At 37.3% G+C, this 27272-nt stretch overlaps 1 protein-coding gene across 12 annotated transcripts in view; it reads left to right on the forward strand.

Moving 5' to 3' along the window:
• The first annotated feature begins 2108 nt into the window (after positions 1 to 2108).
• Positions 2109 to 27272, forward strand: part of LOC108425688 (glutamate receptor ionotropic, NMDA 2B) — a 154119-nt gene continuing 128955 nt past the window's right edge. Inside the window, exons 1-5 of one of the 12 annotated variants that reach the window (XM_037535394.1) lie at positions 2109 to 2398; positions 4901 to 4988; positions 16334 to 16479; positions 17047 to 17143; positions 17886 to 18029. In XM_037535394.1, coding sequence (XP_037391291.1) covers positions 18003 to 18029 — 27 coding nt within the window. In that variant the 5' untranslated portion in view covers positions 2109 to 2398; positions 4901 to 4988; positions 16334 to 16479; positions 17047 to 17143; positions 17886 to 18002. Of the gene's footprint in view, positions 2399 to 2935; positions 3114 to 4900; positions 4989 to 16333; positions 16480 to 17043; positions 17148 to 17885; positions 18030 to 27272 lie in introns of those variants that run through there. The other 11 variants (XM_037535392.1, XM_017694562.2, XM_037535391.1 and 8 more) reach the window with 11 other exon arrangements.

The raw sequence follows: 27272 nt of genomic DNA on the forward strand, positions 1-27272 counted from the left end.
TACATTTTACCTATGTTTTAATCATATATATATATATATATATATATATATATATATATATATATATATATATATATATATGATTAAAACATAGCTAAAATGTAAAAGTTTATCAAATCAAATCAAAACTATGTTTTAATCATATAGGTAGAAACAAGGATCGTAAGGTCATAATGTTATGCCTGATCGGTGTATCTTGCTGAAATGTTTAGCAGTTTTATTTCAACAGTAGACAACACTTTGCACAAAAAGGCTCTGGTGTATTCAGTTATTTTTGTTGATTTTTATTAGGAAAAACCTGAAATGATTGACTTTGCCTTTAGTCTTAACTTTTGTTGGGTATCACGCCTTTGGGTGTGTAAGTTTGAATGTTGGTTACACTTTTTGGTGATCATTTGTATATTTGCCACTCTGTTATTCTCACCCCTGTTGCATTGCTCACTCAAAAGATTGACACACCGCCTATACCACCTGGACAGTTCATGATGACCCCTTCAGGAGCCAGTGTCATTGCATCCAATAACTAGCCGGTGTCTTCTGGGAGCACTGGGAAAAGAGGTATTTCAGGGTGTCACAAATGGCCAACAGTAAGGCCCAACCTACAAGGAGGTTGTTCGTCTTAAAGATAGGCTGTGCTTGACCAGTTGAGCTTGTTACAGAAACTTTTCCCAGCGAGGATGGGAAGGTTAGAAAGACTGAAGTAAAGCTTGCTAGAAAGAGTGAACAAAAAATATTTCTGAGACTTAAATCATCCTTCTAGTTTCCAAGAATACAACTTAAACGAAAGATTATGGTTTGTGGACTTCACCTATCACACATAGAGATTCCATACTTACTATGTTTGTTATTCTAAGTACTGTTCTTTAACCTGACAGACAGGGAGTATTCTGGCGGCTGTAGTCAGGTGAAAGGCTGCCACCTTGTGCTGAAATTAAGTAAAGCTATGTGATAAGAGCAGCCATCTTGTTTGAATGATTGATCATTGGAAGAAGGACAAGTACATCCCTGTCCATTCTTTAAGTTTTCACCCATGATGAAGCATAATCTGTAAGTGTGATGATAGTTAGTTGTTTTTATAACAAGACTAATCTATTTGGAGAAATATTCTATTTTGATGAGTTTGTGGCTAAGATACATACTAACCTAGTTGTTGACTAAACTCATTTTAAAATGCTGTTGTCAGTTGGCATGCATTGTAATGTGCTTTTCACATGTATTTATATTTCACATGTATTTACGTGAAAATTTCTTTATTTTTTTATATGTTGTAGTTTTACATATTGCATCCAATAAAACACCTCAAATCTGGATCCTGTCTTATGAACTTACTGGAATTGCATCACAAACTAGACAAAGTACAACAATGCATGGTGAGGACAAAAGAGTTTATATGAAACAACTTTATCTAAAAGTAAATACTGCCCCACGTTTCCATGTCATTGCTGATATACAAAGGTGTTGTTTTTTACAAAGCCTTAGTTTAGCCACATCCCTGCATTTTAAAGCTGGAAGTGAGACTGCATCACTCACTGTCCCTCATGGCCACATTGTTAGCAGTTAGATCCCATTGTTTTGAAGTCAGTGCGTCCCAAAGTCTGCAAATCAGTTTATAACCTTAAGAAGTGTGTTTTGCAGTTCAGTAAATTTTGTTGTACTAATAAAAAATATTATGATATTGTGTATGTACAACTGTACAAAAGCTGTGCTTTTGGTACCATTTTTCATTTAATTTGATTTCATTTCATTTCATGGTACAGTTTCAATACTGACAAAAAGCAATGTTTCAGTCATAATTAAGGTGTAGGGTCATTTAAAGCAAAAAGTCCAAAATGCAGTTCAAACTCTGAACTAGTTCAGTAAAATGATCCATGGATTCATCAGTTTCAGAAAACAAAGAAAATGTAGTTGTCTAAGTTGCTCTTTAAAGGAAGCTTCTCTGTGTTAAGGTTAACAGTATTTGGCCAGCAGAGGGTGCCACACTCTTTCACTATGTTCCATTCATTCTGCACTCCTCCACTCTCTTCTCCCTTTTCTCTCGCTGCATACTAATGCCCTGCTGGAGCCATCTCTCACTCCCTCCCTCCATCCTCTGCCAAGAGAGAGGGAGAGAGAGAGAGAACACTAGCGTTAGATCTCATCCAGAATGCGCTGGGTGCAGTGTGTGTGTGTGTGAGTGTGTGTGTGAGTGTGTGTGTGTGTGTTTAAACAGGTAATGATACAGACGCTTGACCCACAGCCACGCAGCTGTGTGTATGTGTGAGGGTGTGAGTGAAAGCAGGTGTTTTTATGTGGAGCTCTGGCGGTGGACGGATGTGCGGCAGCGCGGAGGCAGCCGGTGGCATATTTGTTTTCCTCTTTCGCTTTTTGTTCTTCTTCTTCCTGATGGTGGTGCTGGGAGGTGCTCTGTCGTTCCATCTCTCCATTCTTTCTCTCCTCTGTCTGCTCATCTACTGCTTTATCTACATCCTCCACAATTCACTCCACCTGTGACCCATACACCACGCACACAAAGAGAGGAAGCGTCCACATTTCTCTTTTCATCCCCCTTTCCACCCATCCATCCATCCATCCATCCATCCATCCATCCATCCATCCATCCATCCATCCATCCTTCATTCTATACTCCTCTCTTCACTCATCTCCACAATGCTTACTGCCTGACGCTCTCTCTCACTCTATCCATCCGCTTTCATTCTCTCCTCCTTTCTCTCTCTCCATCACTCTCATTCTAACCTCCTTCTCTTTCTCTCTGTCACTCTCATTCTCCCCTTTCTCTGTCTCTTCCTTTTTTCTACCTTTTTCTTTTATTCTCCTCTCTCTCTCTCTCTCTCTCTCTCTCTCTCTCTGTGTGTGTCTGTCTGTCTCTCTCTCTGTGTCTGTCTCTCTCTCTCTCTCTCTCTCTCTCTCTCTCTCCCTCTCTAACTTTTATGTCTTCTCCATCTCTTTCTCTCTCCTTCATTCAACATCTCTTTCTATCTACATCTCTTTCAGAGCATCTCTCTCTCTCTCTGTCCCTCTTTCATTCGGAGCGATTGATTTTCTCTCTTTTCCTCGTCTCTCCCCTCCCCCACTCCGCCTCTCTGATTTGGGAAAACTCTGGGTTGGGATAATAGGTATGTACATCAGCGTTCACATTGCACACACACATGTGGTTATTTGTGTGTTTTTTTGCCACACATGTACACGTACACACACACACACACACACACACACACACACACACACACACACACACACACACACACACACACACACCTGTGCATATATGTGTGTATACTCCTTCTCTATGTGTGAATGTGTGCATCTGGTTACATATCTACCAACATTACATATATATATATATATATATATATATATGTGTGTGTGTGTGTGTGTGTGTGTGTGTGTGTGTGTGTGTGTGTGTGTTTTTGAATAAATGTATGTATAAAGTGTGTGTCTCCATCTGCTCTGTTCAGTCCATCAAAGCTGCCAGTAGAGTCACTTTACACACTCACACTCAGGTTAACACACCTCCCTCTCACCACATGTGCCTGTGTGTGTGTTGCTCTGTCTGTCACATATCTTACAGTAGCTGCTATGATGTGTGTGTGTGTGTGTGTGTGTGTGTGTGTGTGTGTGTGTGTGTTATAGATTGAGGGCAAGGCAGTGTAGGGTTGTAGCAGTGTGTGTGTGTATGTGTGTGTAAGCCATCCATTTCAACACACTGTTTGGCTCTCAGAACACAACTGTTCATCACCTACTAGTTCATCATCTGTATCTCTGCATACCTCACTCTCTCTCATACACTCTCTCTCTCTCTCACTCTCTGTTTCTGTTACTCTTCTTCTCTGTGTTTCTCTGTGTCTCTGTCTCAGTGTCTCTTGTCTCTCTGTCTATATTTATGTTTCTGTCAGTGTTTCTGCCTCTGTCTCTCTCTGTATATGTGTCTGTTTCTTCTTTTCTACCTCTATGTATCTCTGTGTATTCTGTCTCTCTGTCTATATGTGTTTCTGTCAGTGTCTCTGCCAATGTGTCTCTCTGTATCTCTGTCTTTTAGCTTATCTCTCTCTTCTTCTCTCCATATCTCTGTCTGTCTTTCTGTCTGTCTCTCTCTCTCTCTCTCTCTCTCTCTCTCTCTCTCTCTCTCTCTCTCTCTTCTCTCTCTCGCACACACAGGGTGTGAATGGACTAAACCTCTCAGCATTTTTTTATCTTCCAAGAGCATTTTATTAAATTCTATAATTCAATTCTTTCTCTCTCTCTCTCTCTCTCTCTCTCTCTCTCTCTCTCTCTCTCCCCTTTTAGCTTTGGCTTGTCATGTTTTCTCTCCTGTTCAATTCTCTCACTCACACACATCAGCACACACATTGGCTCTTCCACTAAGCACATCAGTGACGTCTGAGGTGGTGAGATAGTTTTAGAGAGAGAGTTAGTGTGTAAGTACAGGAAAGATTAACTTGTGATTTAAATGAGTTGTGATGAGACACAGAGTAATTAATTTTATACAGCAATACACACACACACACCCAAACAGGATCGAGGCTGACTGATCTGAGCAAGAAAACTGACTTTAGGATGTTTAAAGACGTGTGTGTGTGTGTGTGATTGTACTGGAATGTGTGTGTGACTCTGTGTGATACACAGAAGTAGTCAGATACATATCTCACTAACTGGAGCACACTGTCTCACACACACACACATGTCCATTTCCCAGTGCGTAAGTGTATGCGTGTCTGTTGCTGTGAGTAAAACGGATATTCCTCCTCACTCTGGACTCACATTGAACTGAGGATACACACTGAGCAGATGCTTTTCTGCTAATTTTTCCTTCTATGGACCTAGTGTATGTGTGTGTTTCTGACCAGCTTCTGCCCGATGACCACTGACCTTTGACCCCAACGCTCTCCCTGCTCTTTTTTAGAGTGAAGCTGATTTTGATCGTTTTTCAAAAGCTGGACTCTTTCCTTTTACCCTGTTGAGTGTACAGCTACGCCAGCTTCAGTGAAAAGGTGAGTAATGTCCTTTTTTATAATAATAATAATAATAATAATAATAATAATAATAATAATAATCTTCATTTGTAACATGTCTTTATAATGGATTTTTTTGTTTTAGCTACATTACCTATAAGTGTTTTACACATAAAATAGCAAAACATTGGAAAGAAAAAACATTACAGTTAAAAATTCCAAGTAGAAGAATTAAAGAACTATGAATTATAGACTATGAAAAGAAATGCAGTACACTAGGAATATGTTGGCATAAACAAATATGTTTTTTAATCTAGATTTAAGCACTTACAGTATCAAGTTTACATCTGGAACACTGTTCTATATAAGAAACTGATCTTCCACCAACTGAGATGATCAACATGTATAGAAATATTACACTAACAGTAAAGCTCTGTGTGAGTAAGAAAAGAAGGACTGTTGACTGCATACATTAGTAATGATTTAACAACAACAACAACAACAACAACAACAACAACAACAATAATAATAATTCTGTTTGATAAAGTTCCTCTTGTCAATAGATCTTAGCATTGCTTATACACATTAACCAGCTAATAGTGTTTTATGGTAGTGTACAGCAGTGATTCTAAAACCAGTGCTAATGTATTATAGAGCGTCTAAGGGCCCCTGAGGGCAGGTTTGAGAACCACTGGTGTTTAGAACAGCTGTACACACCTATGCATGTATTTGTGTGTGGGTTTGTATGTGTGTGTGTGTGTATGATGTCTACTCTTACACCCACTCTTGTGTTTGTATGTGTGGTTAGGGTCAGTGTCCTGCCTTCTAATCTGAAACTGTACACTAGTATGCTCTACTTCTCATATACCTTCACCTCTACCAACAATGCTCTGGAGTTAAGGATGATGTTGGGAGGGACTGGATAGGTTCAGGACAAATTTTTAATGTATAAGACGGAGTCAGGCTCTCGATTCTTTTCTAATAAAAAAGAGAGTAATTTACCAATTTTTCAATGTATTCAAATAAATATGCTTATGATATGCTTTTCACACACCTACACTGTGTTGCATGCTCTCTCTTTTCATAATTTGTATAGTCTATATTACTGTGCGAAATTCAGAGGCCATCCATAATTTATTTAATTTCCAGTCAAAGTAGCTATTAAATACAAATCAGGAAAAAAGCAGAAAACATATTTCCTGAAAACTACATATATTTTTTTTCTGCATTTAGCATATTCATTCTTTGCTCTTATTACAGCTTCCATTCTTTTCAAAAATAGTTTTTTTATCCACACCTCCAAAGTTTAGTCTTTGAAGTTGGTTGAATATTCTGCTTGCAAACCCAAACACATTCAGTGATGTTGAGGTCTGGGTCCCTGGGATGGACAGTCCACTGATCTGAGAACACCAGCAGATTCTTTGTTTGATTTGCAGATTCTCTTCATTTTTGTGTATTTGCTTTTCTCAGTAAAAGCTTCTTGACAGCTATACATACTTTCAGACTCATAGCATTGAGTTTTCTACTCCCAGTGGAAGGATAGAGAGAAATACCTGTGGATTTCTTTTCAGATCTGAAGTAAGAGTAGAGCTTGATTTTCTCCTCTCTCAAAAATAAAAGCTTTAATGCTGTTTTTCAGATGGTTAAAGTTTTGTTGGTCTGCTAGGTCTTGCATGGAAACTCCAATTTCAATCATTTTTTTTCTTTTGACTTTTCCCTTCCTTATCAAAGAAAAGACCTTAGAAATATCTCCATGTATATTACAAGACTGCCAAATGCTCTTGGTAACTGTTAGTCATGGGCAAAATAAAACAGGCTTGGGTTTTTAGAAGCTACTAGTTGGCCTGGCTGGGTTGAAATTGCTGGTCTAGGTTTGGTTCGGGCTACAATTTTATAGTTGTGTAGTTCTCTAGTGAGAATATGTGTCTATCTTACCAACACCTGGTGTGTATTTGTCTGTAATTCAGTCTGCAAAGACAGTGCATTAGCACACACGCTCTCTCTTCTTTGGCTAGGTCAGGTACCAGCACACACACATACACACACGATCAGGTAGCTCCACTTAAGGAAAGTGGGGCGCCCCACATGCCCCGCCCACCGCAGCGCTGTACCCCACATACACACCAGCCTCTCAACTAAATATATCACACACATTCCACATCTCTCCAACATAACCCACTTTGCCATCCAAAGGCACGCACGCAAGTTTTAGACTTTTATATCATTGTAGGGATGTGTGTTTGCGTTTCTGTTGCTTACTAAAACCCGAATCTTGACTCTAGATAATGCTCCAATCTTTAAAAGATCCAGTGCTCCAATTAAAAAAAAAGACTAACTTACACATCTGGCAATGTACCAAAATGAAAAGTGCTGGGCCAACAGCTGATTATTTTGCAAAAACATCAACCAGTACAGTTATTGATACAGATAGCTTGTTTATCCTTCTTACTTAAATTGTACATTTAAAGAAGCTATTCTATTTCACACTGCCAGCTATGGGCACAGAAACAGCATACATGTCAGACTCACTATTGACCACATGTGCAGTGTGAAGCTAATATTTGTCTGGAAGAGAACCTTAACTCCTGCTTGTCTATAAGTGCCCAAAAAAATTTATGCTGCATCTACACTGCTCCAGTGCATCAACGGGCGTGAATGCATCTTCCTTTTGCCACAAACGAATGTTTCATGCATTGACACAAATCACACAAACCTGCCCCCTAATTAGGTAGACGTGTTGTTTTAGCCGGATTCATTCGCATAAAGTTCAGCTCTGCAAAACCTTTTGATGGAATACACCTCCTCAAACTCAACGTGCTAGACCCATCATGCACCACCAACCATGTTGGACATAACCAACTTCTTCCCATTAAAGATGTGAATGGTTGCAGTACAATGCCGCATTGGAGTAATCTGTTAAAGTTAACCTGAAATCAAAACTGACCTTGTTAGTTCATGTTCCTGCTCATATTAAGCACAATTCACCATATCACCTCCCCCATCACCATCCCATTTTAAACTAAAATGCTCAGCTAGCTCAGAAACTCTCCCTGACGCAGCGTTTCACATGGAAATAGATCACAGAACAGAAGGAAATAGTGTTATGATTTCTCATTCAAAGCTGATCATCTAGCATGTTCGAATCCATCACTAGAGTAATGCTTTTAGGTTTTGTGTTGCGCAGGATATATGCTTGTGTGAAGGACGAGCATTAGCATTTTCCAGGAATGAAATGTAGACCTTTTAGCTTAGTTTTTTTTAGTTTAGCTAGTTTGCCACCACATGAAATTCTAACAGCTTGCATACAGTGGTTTTGCTAACAATTTATCATACAGTAAAATAGTTCCACATGGCATTAAACCCACTGCACATTGGGAGCTCCATGTCCGAGTGCAATTATTTTGATTGACACTAAATAATTAGTGCTGACTAATAACATATCATTGTTTTTCATTTGCTAATACTGATTGTTAAACAATACTTTGATGTCCCACTGCAAGTTTCCAGCTTAAGCTAATGTAGTTAACAATGATAAATGATTGACTGATGATTAATTATAAGCCAGCAAATAGCATGATGCTAGCATGTCTAAATCATTACATAGATGCCTCAAAATATTCTCAAAACAACTTACTCATGTGGTTTCTGACACTGTATGACAGCGTTAAAATGGTCAAAATTTCAGTTTTTTGAGGTGGCTGCTGCTACTGTTTTTTGCTATGCTACGTACTTTTGTTCATGTATATGGATAACAGGATATCATACCTTGGTGACCCAAAAGCTGGGTTTGTCTTGTTTTTTTTTCCTCCCTCATAGACACTGGCAGTATATTCCCACAAGGTCATTGTGCTGATATTATATTCCTTAAGGAATAGAACTCATATACACACACTCTCTTTCTCTTTCTCTCTCACATTCACACACTTGCTGGTTTTAATAGATCCACAGTAATGAAGGCCGCTGTCCTTAAATTGATTTCAGTAATTAGAGATTACTGCAGGCCGCTGGGTGTGAGGCTGTAATTTTCTCAGGCAGGTTTGTAGAGGATCAGCCGGCTGCAGGTGTTACTGACCTGGGGTCAGAGAGAGGCAGGTGGAAAAAACAGCCTCCATAATTTACATTAAAGCGATAGTTCAGTCAAAAATTAAATGCATACAATTACTTCACCCCAAATACAGTTGATCTGACAAGCCAGATACGGTGTGTAAAATTTGCTTCTTTAGTTTTGAGTCAGAGCTATGAGGCTAATGCATCTACAAGTAATATAAACTTATACCTCACCAGTTAGCATAATAACAATGCATGCCTAAATCTTTATACACTTTCCACAAACTGTCAAGTGGTTAAGTAATCTCAAAGATACTTGCCTGGTTTGTAAAACTGTATGACAAAGTATTCTCTACAAACTTGAACAAAAGTGTGTCAGATAACTAATTACAGTAGTATCTATAAACTAGCATTACTTGTTAGCTACCTTAACCTCAAACCAGGGCAAAACCAAAGAAACAAGTTTTGTACACATGTATATAAGCTGCTGTGGGTAGCTAACATATAAAAAACAAACTAGAGATTATGGTTGGATAAAATGTGTGTGAATTAGAACAGTTAATGAATGCTTCCAGTATCTGCTGCCATGGATTAACATTAGGGCTGGGAGTTGATCATGAAAGAGTTGATTCTCCAATACTTGACTTTTAGGGATCGAGAGTTGACTCCAAAGCAAGTGTTCCACACATTTACATTTACATTTACAGCATTTAGCAGACGGTCTTATCCAGAGCGACTTACAAGAAGTGCTTTGTCAATCTAGAGAAAGTATATTTCACATAAAAGTGTGAAATATACTCCTGTCATTATCTAGGCAGCCTGTCTGAAATTCCATATTACCTCAACACACATATCAGTAGACTGTATTTTACTTTGGACAAAGTGGAAAACAAAGTAAAATGTCTAATAAGAAAAAATGGATGGATTGGCCTACAATCTATTTGCTAGTATATCTATGGTAAAAGTAATAGCCTTACAGAAAGGTTCTCCTTTGCTGTGTCACTTTTATGCTCCAGGGGCATATTTTGCCATTTCTCTCTAGTGTATGATACTTAAAGCATGTAAGAGAGAGTTGTGCACAAATTAATACAGGGAAAATATAACATGGATATTTAGCTTTTTGTTAAAAAGGATCAAATGGCTACAATATAGCACCATTTTGAAGCATATTAACAACTCACAGTAAGAGTTAGCCAAGTCAATGTACAGGTGCTATATGGTGGGGTTAGTCGGAACACATTAGCTGTGTCTGAAACATTATATCACTGCCTTTGAAATGTGTCTCAAATGCAATTTGAGGGTAGGCACCTTTATTACAAAGGCACAGGCAGCAAAGCATCAATCCAGCTGACTTGTTTTAGACATAGCCGGTGCTACAACAGCAACCTCAACAGGCTCAGAAAGTAAATAATGAGAGAAGTCCATGTACATTCTCCCATGTACATTCAAACCAATGTTTGTTTAGGGTTAATTTCTATGCATATATACATCAAAGACTTGTTGTAAATGTCATGCAGATAAAGTATATTTCAGTTTTTTGTGCTGAAATTTTTATGTATTTAGGTTGTAAAGCTTGTGTGATTCAAACATTCAAACATGCATAATTTTATTGAATACATAGTGACTTGTACCAGACTTTATGTGCCGTGCTGTCCCCTATAAATTACATTCCATATAGTAAAAACTCCACATGCCAAAAACTAAAGCGCTGACCGTAAAGCAGAAGTCATTGTTTTTAGTAATGTATTGGCTTCTGTTCTTGCATAAACCTTTCTAATAATTTTACAGAAATTATGGTCTAATGCTGATAAATTGTTGTGTCAGTTTTACCAGCATTTTGATTCCCATTTGTTTTCACACTTACTGCCATCTCATTTAAGTACTCTTATATTCCTTATTCAAATTTAAACTCAATAGAATTGCTGTGTGGAATCAGCTTCACTGATTCCAATCACTTCCAATCACTCCAGAGTCAAACAGCCCTTATTAACATGATTCACAGCAACAGCAAAGCAAAGATTTTGTCTGTCTCAGAAACAGAGCTGTAGCTGACATTATTGCTCCCTACTTGTGCTCAGTCAGTGTGTATGTGTGTGTATGTGTGTCAGGGCTCAGCAGGGACCATATCACATTAACACCCATTCAACCTGCCAGACACACACACACACACACACACACACACACACACACACACACACACATTCACCTGAAGAGAGAGAGAGACATGGAGGGGTGATTAGAGAATGTGAGTAGAGTGATAATGTAGGAGAGAGAAGGAGAATCAGAGAGAGAGAGAGAGAGAGAGCGAGAGAGATAGAGAGAGAGAGAGAGAGAGAGAGAGAGAGAGAGAGAGAGAGAGAGAGAGAGAGAGAGAGAGAGAGAGAAGGAAAACCAGACAAGCAGAGGTGAGGTGAGAGAAATGGTTGGGGTGCATTGGTTAATTTGGAGAAGTTGAGAGGTAGAATAGAGAGAGAGAGAGTGCTAGAAAAACAGACTGTTGTAATGTGTTTGGTGTTTCAGTGAGAGCAGAGTGGTGTGATCTTGTACAGGACACAGACGACTTTTAGAGAATGCTAAAAAAATTCCAGAGGACGCACAAGGATATGCAGATAGTGTGTGTGTGTGTGTGTGTGTGTGTGTGTGTGTGTTTGTGTGTGTGTGTGCATGAGCAGAATTGGCCTTTTCAGAGTCATAAATAACTGTCCCTCAGTAATCTACTGCACTGGTGGGGAGGGTCTTATGTACATACAAATATATAAACTGTATATGGACCATTCTAATGAATTAGTTCACATAGTAAAAACAAAGCTATCAAAAACAATTAAGTATTCAGACCTTTAATATATACAAGATCTATAGTATGATCTATTTAAACCCAAGGCCATCGTAGAGAAAGTAATAAGCTAAATAAATACAAAATCATCTTTTATAGGGTACTTTTTATTCGGAGGTGGCTGTCCCAAATTATAACCTCTAAACTTACACTTTAAAAATAATACATAATAGTAATACATAATACATTTCAATGTTGTTTCTAAAAAGCTCCATCCATTCACTAAGCCTCAGGTTCGTGGTGGGGTGCTGGAGCCTATCCCAGTGGTCTAAAAAGCTCTTTTTGATTTATTTTAAAATGAAGCTTAAAAGTTTTTTTTAGAAAAAGATTTTTAAAGACAAAAACCTTAATTTGAAAAATGCCCACATTTTCATGTCACTACCAAAACACAGTTAAGGTAGAGTTTTACTCAATAGTAGGACACCCCTGCATTTTAGAACAGGGAGTAAGACTGCATCCCTGTCTCATGGCCTCATGGTGAGCAGTTAGATCCTAAATCGTTTTGAAGTCAGTGTATCCTAAAGTCTGAAAATCTGTGTTTTACCATAATAATACTACCAAAATAATAATTGAGTAAATGTCGTATTTTAATAAAATGTTATGATTTTGTGTCTGTACAACAGTTCAAAGCTGTGTTTACTAGTCATGTACTGGATTGTGTTTTTGAGTTATGCTCATATAAGCTAAACTGAAACATTTGGTAAGTTTTGGTAGTGTTATGAATGAAACAACATTAACATAATTACATACACATAATTAAAGTATACAGTCACTAAAAGCAAAAGAAAAGATGAGAAAAAAAAGTCAAAAGTCATTTCAAGTCAGGGGCTCCTGAGTGGTGCAACCATCTAAGCGTTGGCTTTAGCATACATACATATCTACAGCCATCCATAACTGGGAGTCCAAAAGAGCAAAATTGGCCTCGCTATCTCTGGGCAGATAGGATTGCCCCTTCTTCTCCCCCATCACTCAACGCGATGCTAATCGTCATGAGGAGGGTCTAATTGCAGCACCCAGGAACGCCCCTCCTGTGACGTCAGGCCACAGTAACATTACTGAGAAAACAGAACTACGACGGCATAGTTGGGTTGGCCTTCTCATGACCCACAGAAGCCATACCGAACTCTAGCCCAAAATTCCTCAGAGTTCCCATCATTATCTCCCTTACCAAGGTGTGGTCTGCATTCGCAAAACATGGATTGCATGGCCATATTGTGGCTACATTACAGCGGTTTTTGTCACTACCATGTATTCTCACAAACATACAGAGAACAGTGTTATTCTGATGATAAACATCAAGAAAGCATTTAGGATTTGTGCCTTCGTCTAACCACTGCATCTAATAACATTGTAAAGGACCTCTCAACATGTCTTTTGAGACAATTTCTGCCATTTTTTTAAATGTAAAGCAATGTCAATGCAAAATTGTCCACCACAAATTGGTCAAATTGTAATTAATTGAGCAGAATATGTAAGCAGCTGCGCATGTTATCTCCACCCTCAGCCCTCTCTCAAATACATAAGCCAGATAAAGAGAAGTGCATGTTGCGTTTTTTCACACAGCCCATAAACTATGTGATTAGGCTCATATGCCAGTTTCATGAGCAGAAACAATCTGATCCACCATACATTTTCATAGATAACATCCCCTACCCTACTAACACGATTCTTATAGTCTTTAGCATTTATAGTTAAATATACTATGAGAACAAACACTTTTCTAATAAAGAGTTCTGACTAAGTGTACAATATTGAACAGGAGAGAGTCTACTATAAATCGCATGTGTATGAAGTAAATGGCCCAAAACCTTAGTAGTTGAAAGCATTCAATTTTGCTCAGCAACCAGCCTGGCAGATTGTTAACCAGCTAACAGGTTTCTTTGCTTGTATTTAGATGCAGCACAGATGTAATGTAATAAGATACTTTATGTCACATGGTTTTTGTAAGAGGGAGGGCGGACCCCTTTATGCAGACAACAGAAACCAGAGTCTCAAATATTAGAATCTTTGTTCACCTTCTGTGAATACAGTGAACTTGTGTTCTTTTTGTGATTGCCAGGGTGTTGTGAGCTGTTTTTGAGCCTTAAAAAGCCTCCCCTAATGAGCTAATTTGAACACAAAACAGGTAAGGGTCTGTCAGATTTGCACCGTGCATGTGCACCACTGTCATACATGTATACACTTCATTATGTTATACAACTGTAAAACTCTGTACCTCAAAAACCTGCTTAATGTTACTATCATTTGGTTTAGTGTGAAAGCATATCTTTGACTGAAATGGCTCCTCAAATGGCTCCTTACTCCCTATATAGTGTGCTGCAATGTAGTTATGGCTTCTGCACCCAAATAGTGCACTATATGCTATATAGGATGTTGTGCAATGATGACTGAATATAAATGGCTTTCATTTAGACATTTAATGCACTGTTTATCTGTAGAATCCATTATGTCGTTCACACTACAGAGAGAGTAGTGAGCCATTTGAGGTTTCAACTACAATTTTAATTGCTGTATAATGTTCTACATGTGTGGTATAGATTGGGTAGGGCCGGATAGTACCTGTAAAAGTAACGTTCTCTGCATGTATTACAGTGGTGCGCATGTGTTGTGCAAATCAGGCAGAGGATGTAGATCGGGTAGAGACAGGGTCAGTTTTCTGCCGGGACAGGCTGTACAGGCTGCTATGGTTGCTCAGGGGTGGGGTGACATGGAAAATGCAATACACTTTTTGTCCTGCTGGCTTGCACTATTCATGCTTACCTTATACATGATCTCTGGATACAAGACAAAATGATTGCTTAAGGATTCATTGTAAAAAGGAATACCTCTGTATTGATTTGACTCTTTTCCACATCTCTGTAGTGGCTATGGCTTTTACAAGACTAAACTCTCAACTTTGCATTTGCCTTTGTAAAGATTATGTACTGCAGCCCTACTATAATATCCCTCTCTGTGTAGTTGTGGATGGACTAATATCACTGATACAGTCTAATCAGTTCTCTGTCAGCTGCTCTGCTGTTTTTCTTCATTGTACAAATGTGTGAGCAGCACGGTCACTGAATATATGCTTTTGACAACAATTTACTAATGTCTTTCCTATAGATCTAAATGCAGATGTCCCTTTAGTCTCTGTTTCTATTGAAAACCTAGTCAGCTGTCCAGTCTTTGTGACTGAAGCTCCCGTTCCTGCTGTGTCCCATTAATGAACCCTCTTTCAAAGAGGGTCGGAAAATGAGCTCAACTAGTCCTAATAGCATAGTGTAATGTTAATTTCTCAATAGTATCATGCAGTACACCTGTCTGAAAGCATCTGCACTTATTTTATTTCTCTGCTCATTTATTCAGGTTTTTTCTGTAATTTGGCACTCATCTATATGTATTGTGTACATTGTAGAGCACATATAACTCTTTACTGCGCACTTATAAACTGTGAACAGGAGATTCTTGTTTGCTCATTCTGCTTAATTACAACCAATTTTTTCAAGAGGATTAGTAATCTATGAAAAAACTACAATCTGTTGCCTTGGAGATGTTGTCAATTATTTATTATCATATATAATTCATCACTTATTTACCTAAAGCTTGGCCTTTGATAACCTACTCTCTTGTGCTTCATTTGAATACAGTCTGAATATGCAAATAAGCACCTCAGAGATTTGCATAGTCTAAGCATAATTAACATTTCTGGAAGTATTTTACCATACTCCTACTCAGTGAGCACCTTTCTCTTTCTAAGACACACACACCCACCCACCCACACTCTACCCAGAGGAGGTATTGTGAGACATAGGCTCTATATGAGTAGAATGTATAATTTGTCTGGTATGTCAGCTGAATCAGCATGCACACACACACACTGAGACACACACACAAGCAAGCGTGCTGTCAGATTTGATCCAACATATAGATCTTCTCCCCTCAACCAGAGTAGTGCTCTACAGTCCAGGGTATATTTCACAAGGCAACATTTCTCAGTTAAATGAAATGTGCCATAACTTTTGCACAGGCCACATTTTATGTATTTATTTTTTGCCCAGTATCATTAAGATAGCTCTGGCATTAACACAATAAAGAGTACGAAATACCACTGATTACTGCCAGCAACAATTACTACTGTTGTGCAAAAAGGGAAGAGTTGACATATCATGGTTGACCATTACGTTGTAGGAGCTGTAAAGGCTGTTATGTCAGCTTTTCTTGTTTTACCCATAGAATCCCTCTGTGTCAGGCACCGAAACTGGCTTTCTTTTTCAGCCAGCCAAATTACAGAATACTCACTGTCTTTGCATTAATGCAATGATTTAACATTAGATATTTAATAGTACCATTATCAGTGTGGCTTGTTTAGTTTGCCCTAGGGCACTGTTAGATTACAGCGCTAGCATCTACAAAACAGAAAGGTGGTATAGCTTGATTCAACAACTAACGTTAAGTTTGTTATTAAACATCCAGTGCTGCCCAGTGTATGTGTTCTGCCATGTTGAAAGCTGTTTATGCTTCATAGGGTGGCTGTTCAGAAGACCTGTCATTCCAAAGTGGGATTCCAAAGCCAAAGAAAGATTTCAGAAGTAAAAAAGCAATTTCAGAGGCAAAAAAGTGTATCAGCAAAATCAGCAAATAGGAAAAAAAAACAATGCAAAGCCTGGCAAAGTGAGTAACAGATTACCTGCCACTTAAAACTTCAGCATCTCTAACTGCTGTTATCTTTAAAAATGAAAGAACGTATGTAGAAGAAGCTTTTCTAGGTAATTCAATCCATTTTATAGCCTGTAGCTCCACTGCAAGACTAAAGAAATGAATTTCAGACACCAGCCATGTATCTACTGAATGATAACTTTTGAATTTTCACTAAACTATCACTTTAAGTTGCAGCTTTACGGAGAAATCTTGCTTTGTGTAAAATCCTGGAAACAGACATTTTCTGTGTCGCGAATTACACTGCATCACATTCACACACTGATGCGTATCTGTGTTTGGCATTGATTTATTTCCACAATGCTCAAATGGCCTTCAAACGCGTGCACACGCACACACACAGAGGAAAACCAAGGCAGAGATAAATCATTTTCTAATTGATTGAGGTTGATGTATGCTTAAGGACAGTCCAGGCTGGATATAATCCTGTGCTATTAAACTGCCTGTACTGCTTGTCATTATTGATAAGGGCCTGTGTTTGACCCCTCACTGACCCTCTCTATGCTTCATTTCCCCCAGTAGAACCGCCTCTTTCACTCTCTGCAAGTGACCTGAACTAACCATCACAGCCTTTACATAGCTTCTCTCACTGCTGGACTTCATCTGCTGTCCATTTCGAGTAGGTAAAGTTGATCTCTTAAACACAGTAAATGCATTGTTGTCTTTTGTAATGGCATTAGATGTTTATCTATACTAGACTAATTATAACAAACAGTCATTTTTTCATTTTTCATTTTTTAGGGTGTAACTGTGATCTTCTAATTGTGGCACAGTGACTTTCATATTAAATCCTATTCAGTTACTTTCTTAATTATTTACTTATTTATTTGAGATTGCTTTGTAGCGTTATTACCATTGCAAATATTTTAATTTAAAATCAATTTGAATTATTCTGAGGAAGCATGAACTGGTGCCTTTTCTGTTAATATATTTGTGTATTTTATGACTGTATAGTAGCTTAATAATACAGTGGTTTATAATGCAAACAAATAATTTTTTAAATTCTTTTTAATTCTATTGAGAAACATGTGCCAGATATTCATTTATCCATTCAATCTTTATTGGATAATAGATTGATTGCCATTGTTTTCTTTAGTTCAAAATTCTTTTAATTCTCCTGAAGGTGTGCAAACGGATGCGTTTTCCTAGATATACATTCATTTGTTTATTTATTTATTTATGACTGACTAGTTGCTTGATTAAGTTTTATTTCTCTTGAAAATTAGAAAAATTAGTTTGAGTGTCTGCTTTTGATATTTGCAAGGTTTTTATACATTTTTGAAGCTGGTTACTTCATGTACAGGTAACTCATATCAATCCCTTTATGTTTGTGCATGTTTATGTGTGTGTTTGTGTGTTAGCTGTTGATGTGTGTGTCTGTGTGTATGTGTGTGTGTGTATGTGTGTAGGGGTGTGAGGATATGAGAGGGGGAGTGAATATTCAGGCCCAAACACCATGCTGCTTCTGACATGCAGGGATGAGTGTGTGGCTGGCAGTCAACAAGGTAAGACCTCATTTTCTCTCTGTTTTTCTACTGTGCGATAGTTTACACCCCCCTTAGCCCACATAGCTAGAAACAGTGTGGCCAATTTAGGTTTTTCTCCACAGTGTTGAATAAGACTATATCATAGAGTGTCAGAAAACACATTTAGAAAGTTTATTTGAGAGGTTAAAGGTTAATTCCACAAATATTTTCAAACTTTCTGGTAATTCAGTGTTTAAGATGTAAACAAGGTAATTCAGAGTGGTTTGATGTGAAATTGTAGAAAAAGATAGCAAAGATAGCTTAGCGTAGCATTGTAGAAAAAGATAGCAAGTCAGAATCACTGTGTGGTGGTGATAGGAACCATACGAAGAGGTTAACCCGGTCAAATTGTGTCTTTCTGGCAATCCATTCAGTGACTTTGGCCTCATCCACAGGCACCCATATATTTTTAAAACTTTTTTTCCACAGTTTTATCCAAAGGGCTATGATAATACCCAATAAAATTTGATATCATACTCCTCAAGAAGTTGTATTGTATTTTGTACATTGTAAGTGCACTGCACAAAATGTAGAGCTGAAGCAGAGATTTTCTAACAATGTGATGGCAGCATGTTACAAATACTGTAGACTATGCCATCACACCTTCATAATTTAATATTTCACACAGATTCAAAGATTAGTTTTTGCTGGAAAATAAAAGCTTACAAAGCGAAAGGAAACCTTACTGCTGTGCTTACATTATAATGGCTACCACCATTTCTGAAACATTTCCATCTACATCGGCAAAGAAGCTGAGATTTTCTAGCTTTTCCCCCCATTTAAATTACAGAGTTGAGATTTATTAAGAATCTGACTTTGGTTAATGATCATCAAGTCATATCTTTAGAATCACCAAGGTGTTTTTAATATTTGCTGTTGAGGTCATGCTCCATGTACAAGAACTGAGCACAGTACATGATGCCTGTGCGCTATAAAAGAGAGAGCTAAATTCAATTATAAACATGATTACAACTCCCAAATCACCCTCAAACTGCTGAACACAGAAATGACTGTCATCAGTCATATTGCAGATGTATCATATTTTAGAAGTTCTACATACTTAATGAATGAAAACAACTAAACGTTTTCTGTGATCAGCTTCCTTTATTGTTGGATGCACTGTGATTTTTTTGGGGGGCAAGCATTCAGACTCATTCAGAGCTCAGTTTGGATCAATAAGTGCTTATTATTGTTTTGTTGATAAAACACAACTGCTGGCTTTGTCAGATTGTGTTCCTTGCATATCAAATAAATGCAACAACATGGGGGAATAATTTGATGATTGACAGAGAAGAACAAATTAAATGGCAGAAATAGTCACTTTTTTCATTGACCTTAAAGGGTTAATGCCTCTAAAATCAACCACACAGAAAATTCTGAAACATATAGTTATGGTGGAGTGGTACATGCAGGGTATTGTAAGGCAAAATGGACCTTTTCAGATTCACCAAGTGTTGTATTATCAGAATTACATTTAAAAACATCTGGTGGTTTTGAACAGTAAAACATGGCTGCATTTGCATTGTAGCCATCACCACCCCTGGTTCCTATTAATACTACTGTATAGAAATCTGACTTAGATTCAAAATACTCTGTACAACTGTGCAATTTCGTTGAATGAGTTATGCAGAAATGTTGATAAAGGAGTGGAATTACATCTTCAAATGTGTGATTTAGGCACGCAGTTAGCACAGTGCTAATCAGTGAGGTAAAGCTTCCATTATTTGTTGGCTACATTAGCCGTGTAGATCCTGTACAAAAGTGTCTGGACTGATGAACCTTTGGGGAAAGGGAGTACATTGTGTACATTTACATTTTTTGCCAAAATATCACTTTAACTCAGGGAACAAGAGCATACATCTCTGTGTATGTGTGTGCTCAAGTTACCTCACACTACCATTTGTTTCATAATTGCAGCAGATCATGCCACATTTCTACTGCATTTCTACCTTCAGCTATGCATTCTCGAGCTGGTATTGATCACGTGTGTGTGTGTGTGTGCGCGTGTGTGTGTTTGAGACACACACATACACACATACATACATACACACACACACACAATGTGTGCATTAAACGAATGGGGAGAACGGGGCTTTAGAGACGTGTTGCTTTCAGACTCTTTTTATGTGTGCGTGTCAGAAGTGAGTATGTGCTGGATAGCCTGCTGTGATTGATTAATGGATTTGTTTGCATCGCTTTGCAACTATTGATCAAGCAATTAAAGGATTTGTTGAACGGGACTCTTCTGGCCTCAAGGTGTGTCCGCTTACACTCATTTGCAGGTGTTACTGAGCAAATATATGTTATTTATTTATAAAGATAATAAAACATATTATGAAGGTACATTAGATCTAGATGATTTAGAGAGGGAATATGGCCTAAACATCGCAGCACTATATATTCTGTAGAGTACACTGCTGTGCCAAAGCCACGCATCATTTATTTAATTTCCAGTCTGAACTGCCGCTAAAGTGCAATATATTTTTCAGTGTCAGGGAAAAAGCAGAAAACATATATTTGATAGAATATTACACAGAAGCTTCAAAAATTAAATATAAAAACACATTTTCAGTGTTTACTAAGTTTACCGTTTAATTTATTAAAGCTTCCATTATTTCAGGAGACTTGCTTTCAGTTTTTTCACAGACATCTGCAGAGATATTTATCCATTCCTCCAAAGTTCCTCCAAAGTTAGTTCAATTTCTGTTTCTCAAGAACAGAAATCCCAAACACATTCTGTGATGCTAAGGTCTGGAGTCTGGGATGGACAATAGAGAATACCTGCAATTGCAATTTTCTTTTAATTACTATTTTTAAAAATATGTTTACTTCTTTTCTTTTCTCAGTAATGGCTTCTTGTCAGCTACACATCCTCTCAGACTCATAGCACTGTCTTCTCATAGTGGAAAGACGGACAGAAACATCTGTGAATTTTTCAAATCTGTAAGAGTAGTAAGAGTGGACCTTGACAGACCTTGAGTGGACCTTGGTGGTCTACCAATCTTGCACAGTTGCTAAGAGACCAGTTTTCTCTGTACTTTTGATCATTTTTTGAATTCCAGTTCATACTGAATTAGCCCTTTAATCTTTGACAGTCAACTATAAATATGGAAATAGTTGTAACATTTCTCCATCATTCAGTTGAATTGTTCATAGTTGGTAAGTTCTGACAACAAAATGTATGTTTTCATTTATAGCAGATAGTAGAAAATAATTAATTTTGATTTTTTTTTTAATTATTCAACAAAAGACTAAAATGTGTCAGGTTGTACCCTGCTCTGCCCTAGTTTTTCTTTAGACCTTGAAATTTTGAATTTGTTCAACCACAATCATTAGATGTTTCATCCTAATTACTGTGTGTTCCTCATCAAAGCTTAATTAGAGGAATATGTGCCCTCATTAATTAATCAGCTATGTTACAGTACTAAGCAAGTCAGGGACCACCCTTCATTAATTAAGTTTCCAGTCAAAATGTTATTTATTTTTGGGGAGATATAAGTGAAGAGATGCATTAGAGAGAAAAGAAAATAAGTAAAAAATGTTTAAATTTGCAAATCAAACAAAGAAGCTGCTGGTCTCAGAACAATGTGCTGACCACCATATTAAGTGATTCTTATTAGTCCCACAACAGGGAAATTTCATCTCTGCGTTTAACCCATCCATGAAGTGAAATATCACATTCACACTAGGGGGCAGTGAGCACACTTGCCCATAGTGGAGGGCAGCCATATCTGCAGGGTCCAGTTGGGGGTTAGGTGCCTTGCTCAAGGCTACCTCAGTCATGTACTGTCGGCTCTGGGGATTGAACCAACGACCTTACGGTCACAGGTCCAGTTCCCTAACCTCCAGCCCATGACTGCCCCATGTGGTCATGATTATTATCCTTTACATGTGTGGAAAAATATCCCTGTAGGGTTTACTTTAAAAAATTAAAGCAAGTCTCCAGAAAAGAACGAAAGCTGTAATAAAGGAAAAGAGACACACTAAATACTAAGAAACTGGTATTATATTTAGTTGTTGAGGCTGTTGTGTAATTTTCTGTTAAACATGTTTTCTTTTTTTTCTTCATGCTGAAAAATGAAGAACTTGTAGTTCATGGCCATTTTTACCAGATATAAAATAAAACAAGGGTGGTCTCTGGCTTTGCACAGTACTGTATGAAGAACCATATGTCTTTGGTGTGAGGTTAATGTTTTTAATGATAAAAATTCTATTATATATGTGTGATTTTGCATTCACTGCTAGTAAAAATGAGGAGTATGTCCAAATGTTTGACTACACTTTACCTGCTATTTCTCAAAATAATTCTAAACATTATAATATGTAATTTATCCTACAACCTACATACAGGCCCAAGATTTAAAGAATATTCTATATAATATATCCAGTACCCTATATATAAACCACCATATTTAAACATTATTCAACCGTACTTTATACTTTAACCTATTTATTGGGCCAATAAATTAATGTAAATTATTCAACTCTTGCTGTAGTAAGAATGATGTCTGTAGGGTTTTGCTGATATTACAGACTGTATTCTTTGTATATCACTTTTGTTAGCTATAATTTCAGTCTTCTAGAGCTATTACCCTATTACCCCTAGGGGTAATACACTATGTTGCAGGGAAAATAAAAATTTACAAAGCTTGATAAATGTGATGCTGCAAGATAACATGAAAAATTTTACACAGGACATGTAAACTCTTCCAAGAATGACCCAAGCAAAGATCCTAGCTATTCTATGGACAAAATAGAGCACAGCATTAGCATAATTTTTAAAAAATTTTGTTAAGAAGTTATAGCAGGCAGCTAACAAGGCAGCTTGTTTATTATTTCTAATCATGTGGTATAGACATCACATCACAAATATGTTGGCTGTTATTACCCCCTGAAGTTGATTGCTGTGTGGTCCTTAGTAATCACTGCAGTAGTAATAATGCACTCTGCTTGATTAGGATAAATGGAATCAGGACGTTAGTAAAACTTTTTTTATGCAGTATAGGCGACCACCGGCTGCAGATACTTGTGTGTGTTATTAAACAGAAGTTTTCAAAAATCATCACACTCAAATGCTGCACGCTCAGACAAATACCCTGAGCTGATGTGACTAAACACTCCCGCTGCTAATCTCTGCACCACAGGAACCACACGCAAAATTATTATTAGAAACACATGCAAGTCAAAAAATAAAGATTTTGCAGTAGTACAGTGTGTGTACACACACACACACACACACACACAGAGAGCTTTAAATCAGGTCTTTGCCTCCTGCCTCAGAGACAGTGAGATTGCAGAAGTGTTTCAAACTGAATTTATTGATCAGCCCACTACTTCTGCTTTTTATTTATTTATTAATGTTTTTATGGAGCTGCTGCCATCCAGCATGGAGCTTTAAAAGACAGTAAAAGAAAGTAACACACACACACAAACACACACCTGCACATCTACAGTACAGTATCTTCAATATACAATGCTTTATCTATGTAATATATATATATTACATATATATATATATATATATATTCCATATAGGCTCTTACATATATGTAATACATAAGGGGCATATTATTAATATATGTAGGTGCTTACATATATGTAAAACATTTGTGGCATATTAGTATTACATAACAAAACATAGTCTCCAAAATTGTGTAGAAGGAAGAAATATTGACAGGCTTCAAAGTATGTTAATCTAAATAAATTTTATTACATAAGTATTAGTATTTCTATTGGTCCACTTGTCACTTTTAACATATAACATAACTATAACATATAGCCACTTATAATGAAACAGAACCTTGTCTCTCCAGAAGTGTAGCTTTGCATGAGAAGGAAACAAACATTCGTAACTTTTAATGTAAGTTAATATTAAAGTATAATAAGTGTAAAATGTGTTTTCACATAATAAAAAAAAATTGAAAAAAGCACAAGACACATGACAGCAATGATATAATACATAAGGGATACCCCCCATGACCCTGAGGGAGACGCGGCTTGGAAAATGGAATGGAAAAAAATGGATATATTAGTACATATAGTCACTACATATTATACATATGGAATGTGTTGCGTATAGGTACTTAAATGTATATTATTCATATAGAGCATATTATCACATATAACAATCCCACCAGCATCTTGTGGTTTATTGTCTGTATTTGTGAGTTAAAACTTGATTTTGCTTTTGAGCTTTTTTCAATATTTGCTGCAATATGTACACTTTGTTTTCCAGGAGAATAGTTTGCAATAAAATTGTAAAAAAAATCTTAATTTGGTGAAAAAAAATGACCTGGTAGCACTTAGAGGTAGAGATATATTATTGAGTATAGTTACCACAGTTTCTGGCATATGTAAATGTAAATGCATATATTTGACTGGTAAAAACTCTGCAAGACTGCTAAAATTCAACCAAATGATTTAAGAAGAATTCTGTTGTGGTGGCCCCTCTGCTGTTCTGGAGAAGTTCTGTTCTGCCCCTGCACTACCATTGTTAACAGAGGATAGAGCTTCACCCAATTACAAGTCTAAACTCTACTGCCCTGCATGGCAAGACATTTAACACAAATAAAGCTCATATTTGTTTAAACTTCAAAAATGCATGTTGTCACAAATGTAGAACTGTATTCTGAGGTAAATATTGTTATTGTTCAAACATGGCCAATGGCTAGACTAGCATGTATATATAACCCTTATCATTTATGAGAGGCAATGCATGTTTACACTGTTTGATGATCAAGGAAGACATTATCCATTGTGATAAAGTACCGAAATTTGGACTGACAAGTTCTTTTATATTTGCAGTTTGGGCTGCGGCACTCTGGTAAGACTAGCTTTGCTGAAGTATGTTTTGCAAAAACTTAGATAAATTTGATTAATATGTCATAGTATCATGTAGATTTTGTTCAACATTAAAACATGAATGAGTGGAAATTTAACAATTTTTGCATACTGAATTATTACTGGACACCCTGACTGACAGTTATATTTCCTAGTGGAAACTCTGATAACTGCTTATGTTTATGTTTTACATACAGGATTACTATTACATATGTACTTACCTGTGTGTGTGTGTGTGTGTGTGTGTGTGTGTGTGTGTGTGTGTGTGCTGTTCTCTGTTTCTGGTTTTCTTGAATAGTAATTCTGAATTTTCTGAATAGTTTTACAGAGCATCCTCTGTAACTGTCGCTCATGTGTTTTTTGATGTGAGAGACAGAGCGAGACAATGAGAGAGGATAGATGGAGAGAGGGATGTAGATGGTGAAGATTTTGCTATAATAAACTGTGTGAATTGCCCTCAGTCCAAGAGCAACATGTGTAATCTAATCTGATTAACATGTGTGTATCTAAGTGAGTGCTGTGTGTGTGTGTGTGTGTGTGTGTGTGCACTGCTGGTTAATGTCCTGCTATACATATACAGAAAACATAGAACTGTCTTTCTCTGTCTCTTTTTCGCTCTCTCTAGCTTTATCTGTTTTTCCTTCCACATGAACACATCTGTCTCCGTGTGCCTGTCTGTCTTTGCCTCTCTGGATTTCTTTGGCTATGGACTGCTGACTGAGGGGATATTTATTTACCTCTGAGAAATCACATCGCTCTTGAAATAGTCAGTCAAACTCACACACACACACATACATGAACTTCTGCAGAGTGTATGTGTTGTGATGGCCCCAGTTTTGGAGTGTTTGGTCTGTAGGGTTGTTTTGGAGGACTTGTAACATTTGCAGCTTTGAGTTTGAATGAAAGGTTTTAGTGTATTAAATTTGCATTGTAGATTTTTCTATTGGGTGTATACTGAAGGTTTTGGTTTGTTGGGTTTGAGTTGTAAGGTTTGGAGTGTTGACTTTGGGTTGTAGGGTGTAAAGTGTTGGGTTTGTATTGAATGTTTGACACGTTGGGTATGTGTTGTTACGTTTGAAGTGTTGCATTTGGGTTGTAGGGTTAGGTGTGTTGGGTTTATGTTTGTAGGGCTCAGTGTATTGAATGTAATTTGTAGGATTTGGTTTATTGGATTCCAGTTTTAGCATTTGTAGTGTGGGATTGTGTTGAAACAGATTCGTAACAGTTCCGTAACAGATTACGGTTATAGGCTTTGGAGTGTTGGGTTTTGGTTGGAGGGTTTGAAATGTTGGATTTGGGATGTAGTGTGTGTGAGTTGGGTTTGGAGTGTTAGGTTTGGGTTATTGAGTTTGAATTGTTCAGTTTTGCATGGAGAGTTTGGAGTGTACGGTTTGGGTTATAGGATTGGATATGTTCATTTTGACAGTGGGCTGTGGATTGAAAGGTTTTAGTGTGTTTGGGTTGTAAGATTTGGACTGCTGAGTTTAGGTAATAGAATTTGGAGTGTAGGATCTGGAGTGTTGGGTTTGGGTTGCAGGGTTGGAAAAAATGATCTTATCTGATTCTGTTGTAGGATTGGATTATGGGGTTGGTGTATTGAGTTTGTGGTGTGTTGAGGAGTGGTTGAAGTGTTCAGCCAAATAAAGCCATGCTGTTAGTGTGTGCCTTTCTTTCTCCTGAGTTTTATATGTATAAGTATGTTAATTTAGATTAAAATAAGCATAATTCTAAGAAAATAAGTTTTCTTTAGGTACTCTTTTTGTATATTTTACTGTATGTACCTCTCTTTCATGAATCTATTTTGGCCATAGTGAAACATATCAGCATGTGGAATCAGAGCTTTCTATGTACTGTGTAAAAGATAAACAAGACTTCCTTTGGATGCACTGTGATATTTTCTGAGTGAGTGTGCAAGCACATTCAGAGCACAATTAAGATTGTTGAGCACTTTTTATTTGCTGGGGTTAATCATACTATCAAAAACACCTGCGTGATGTGTGTCATTCTTATTGCTGTGTTTTTTTTTTATATTAAAACTGCAGTTTGTGACACAAACTGAATAAAAATGTCATATCAATCAAATTGATACAGATGACGACAGATGAAATGGCAGAAATAACCCAATTATTGTTTCTGTCTCAAAGGGTTAATAGGTTTTTTTAAATTCTAATAAAAAGTGTTGTTATACAACACCTCTCACAAATACGCTGGATGGTGTCAGTCTGTGCCTGGTAATGGTAATCGAGTTACCGCAACATTACCGTAGCATTCCATCCAGTGTCTGTGAATACTCATTTACTGGCATTTTAAAAAACTCGTTCATTTATTGCTTTATTTTATGCAAACCATAGGATGACACTGTTATTCCCATATATAAACAAA

Source organism: Pygocentrus nattereri, chromosome 27, assembly GCF_015220715.1.
Source record: "Pygocentrus nattereri isolate fPygNat1 chromosome 27, fPygNat1.pri, whole genome shotgun sequence".
NCBI classification, from domain to species: Eukaryota; Metazoa; Chordata; class Actinopteri; order Characiformes; family Serrasalmidae; genus Pygocentrus; species Pygocentrus nattereri.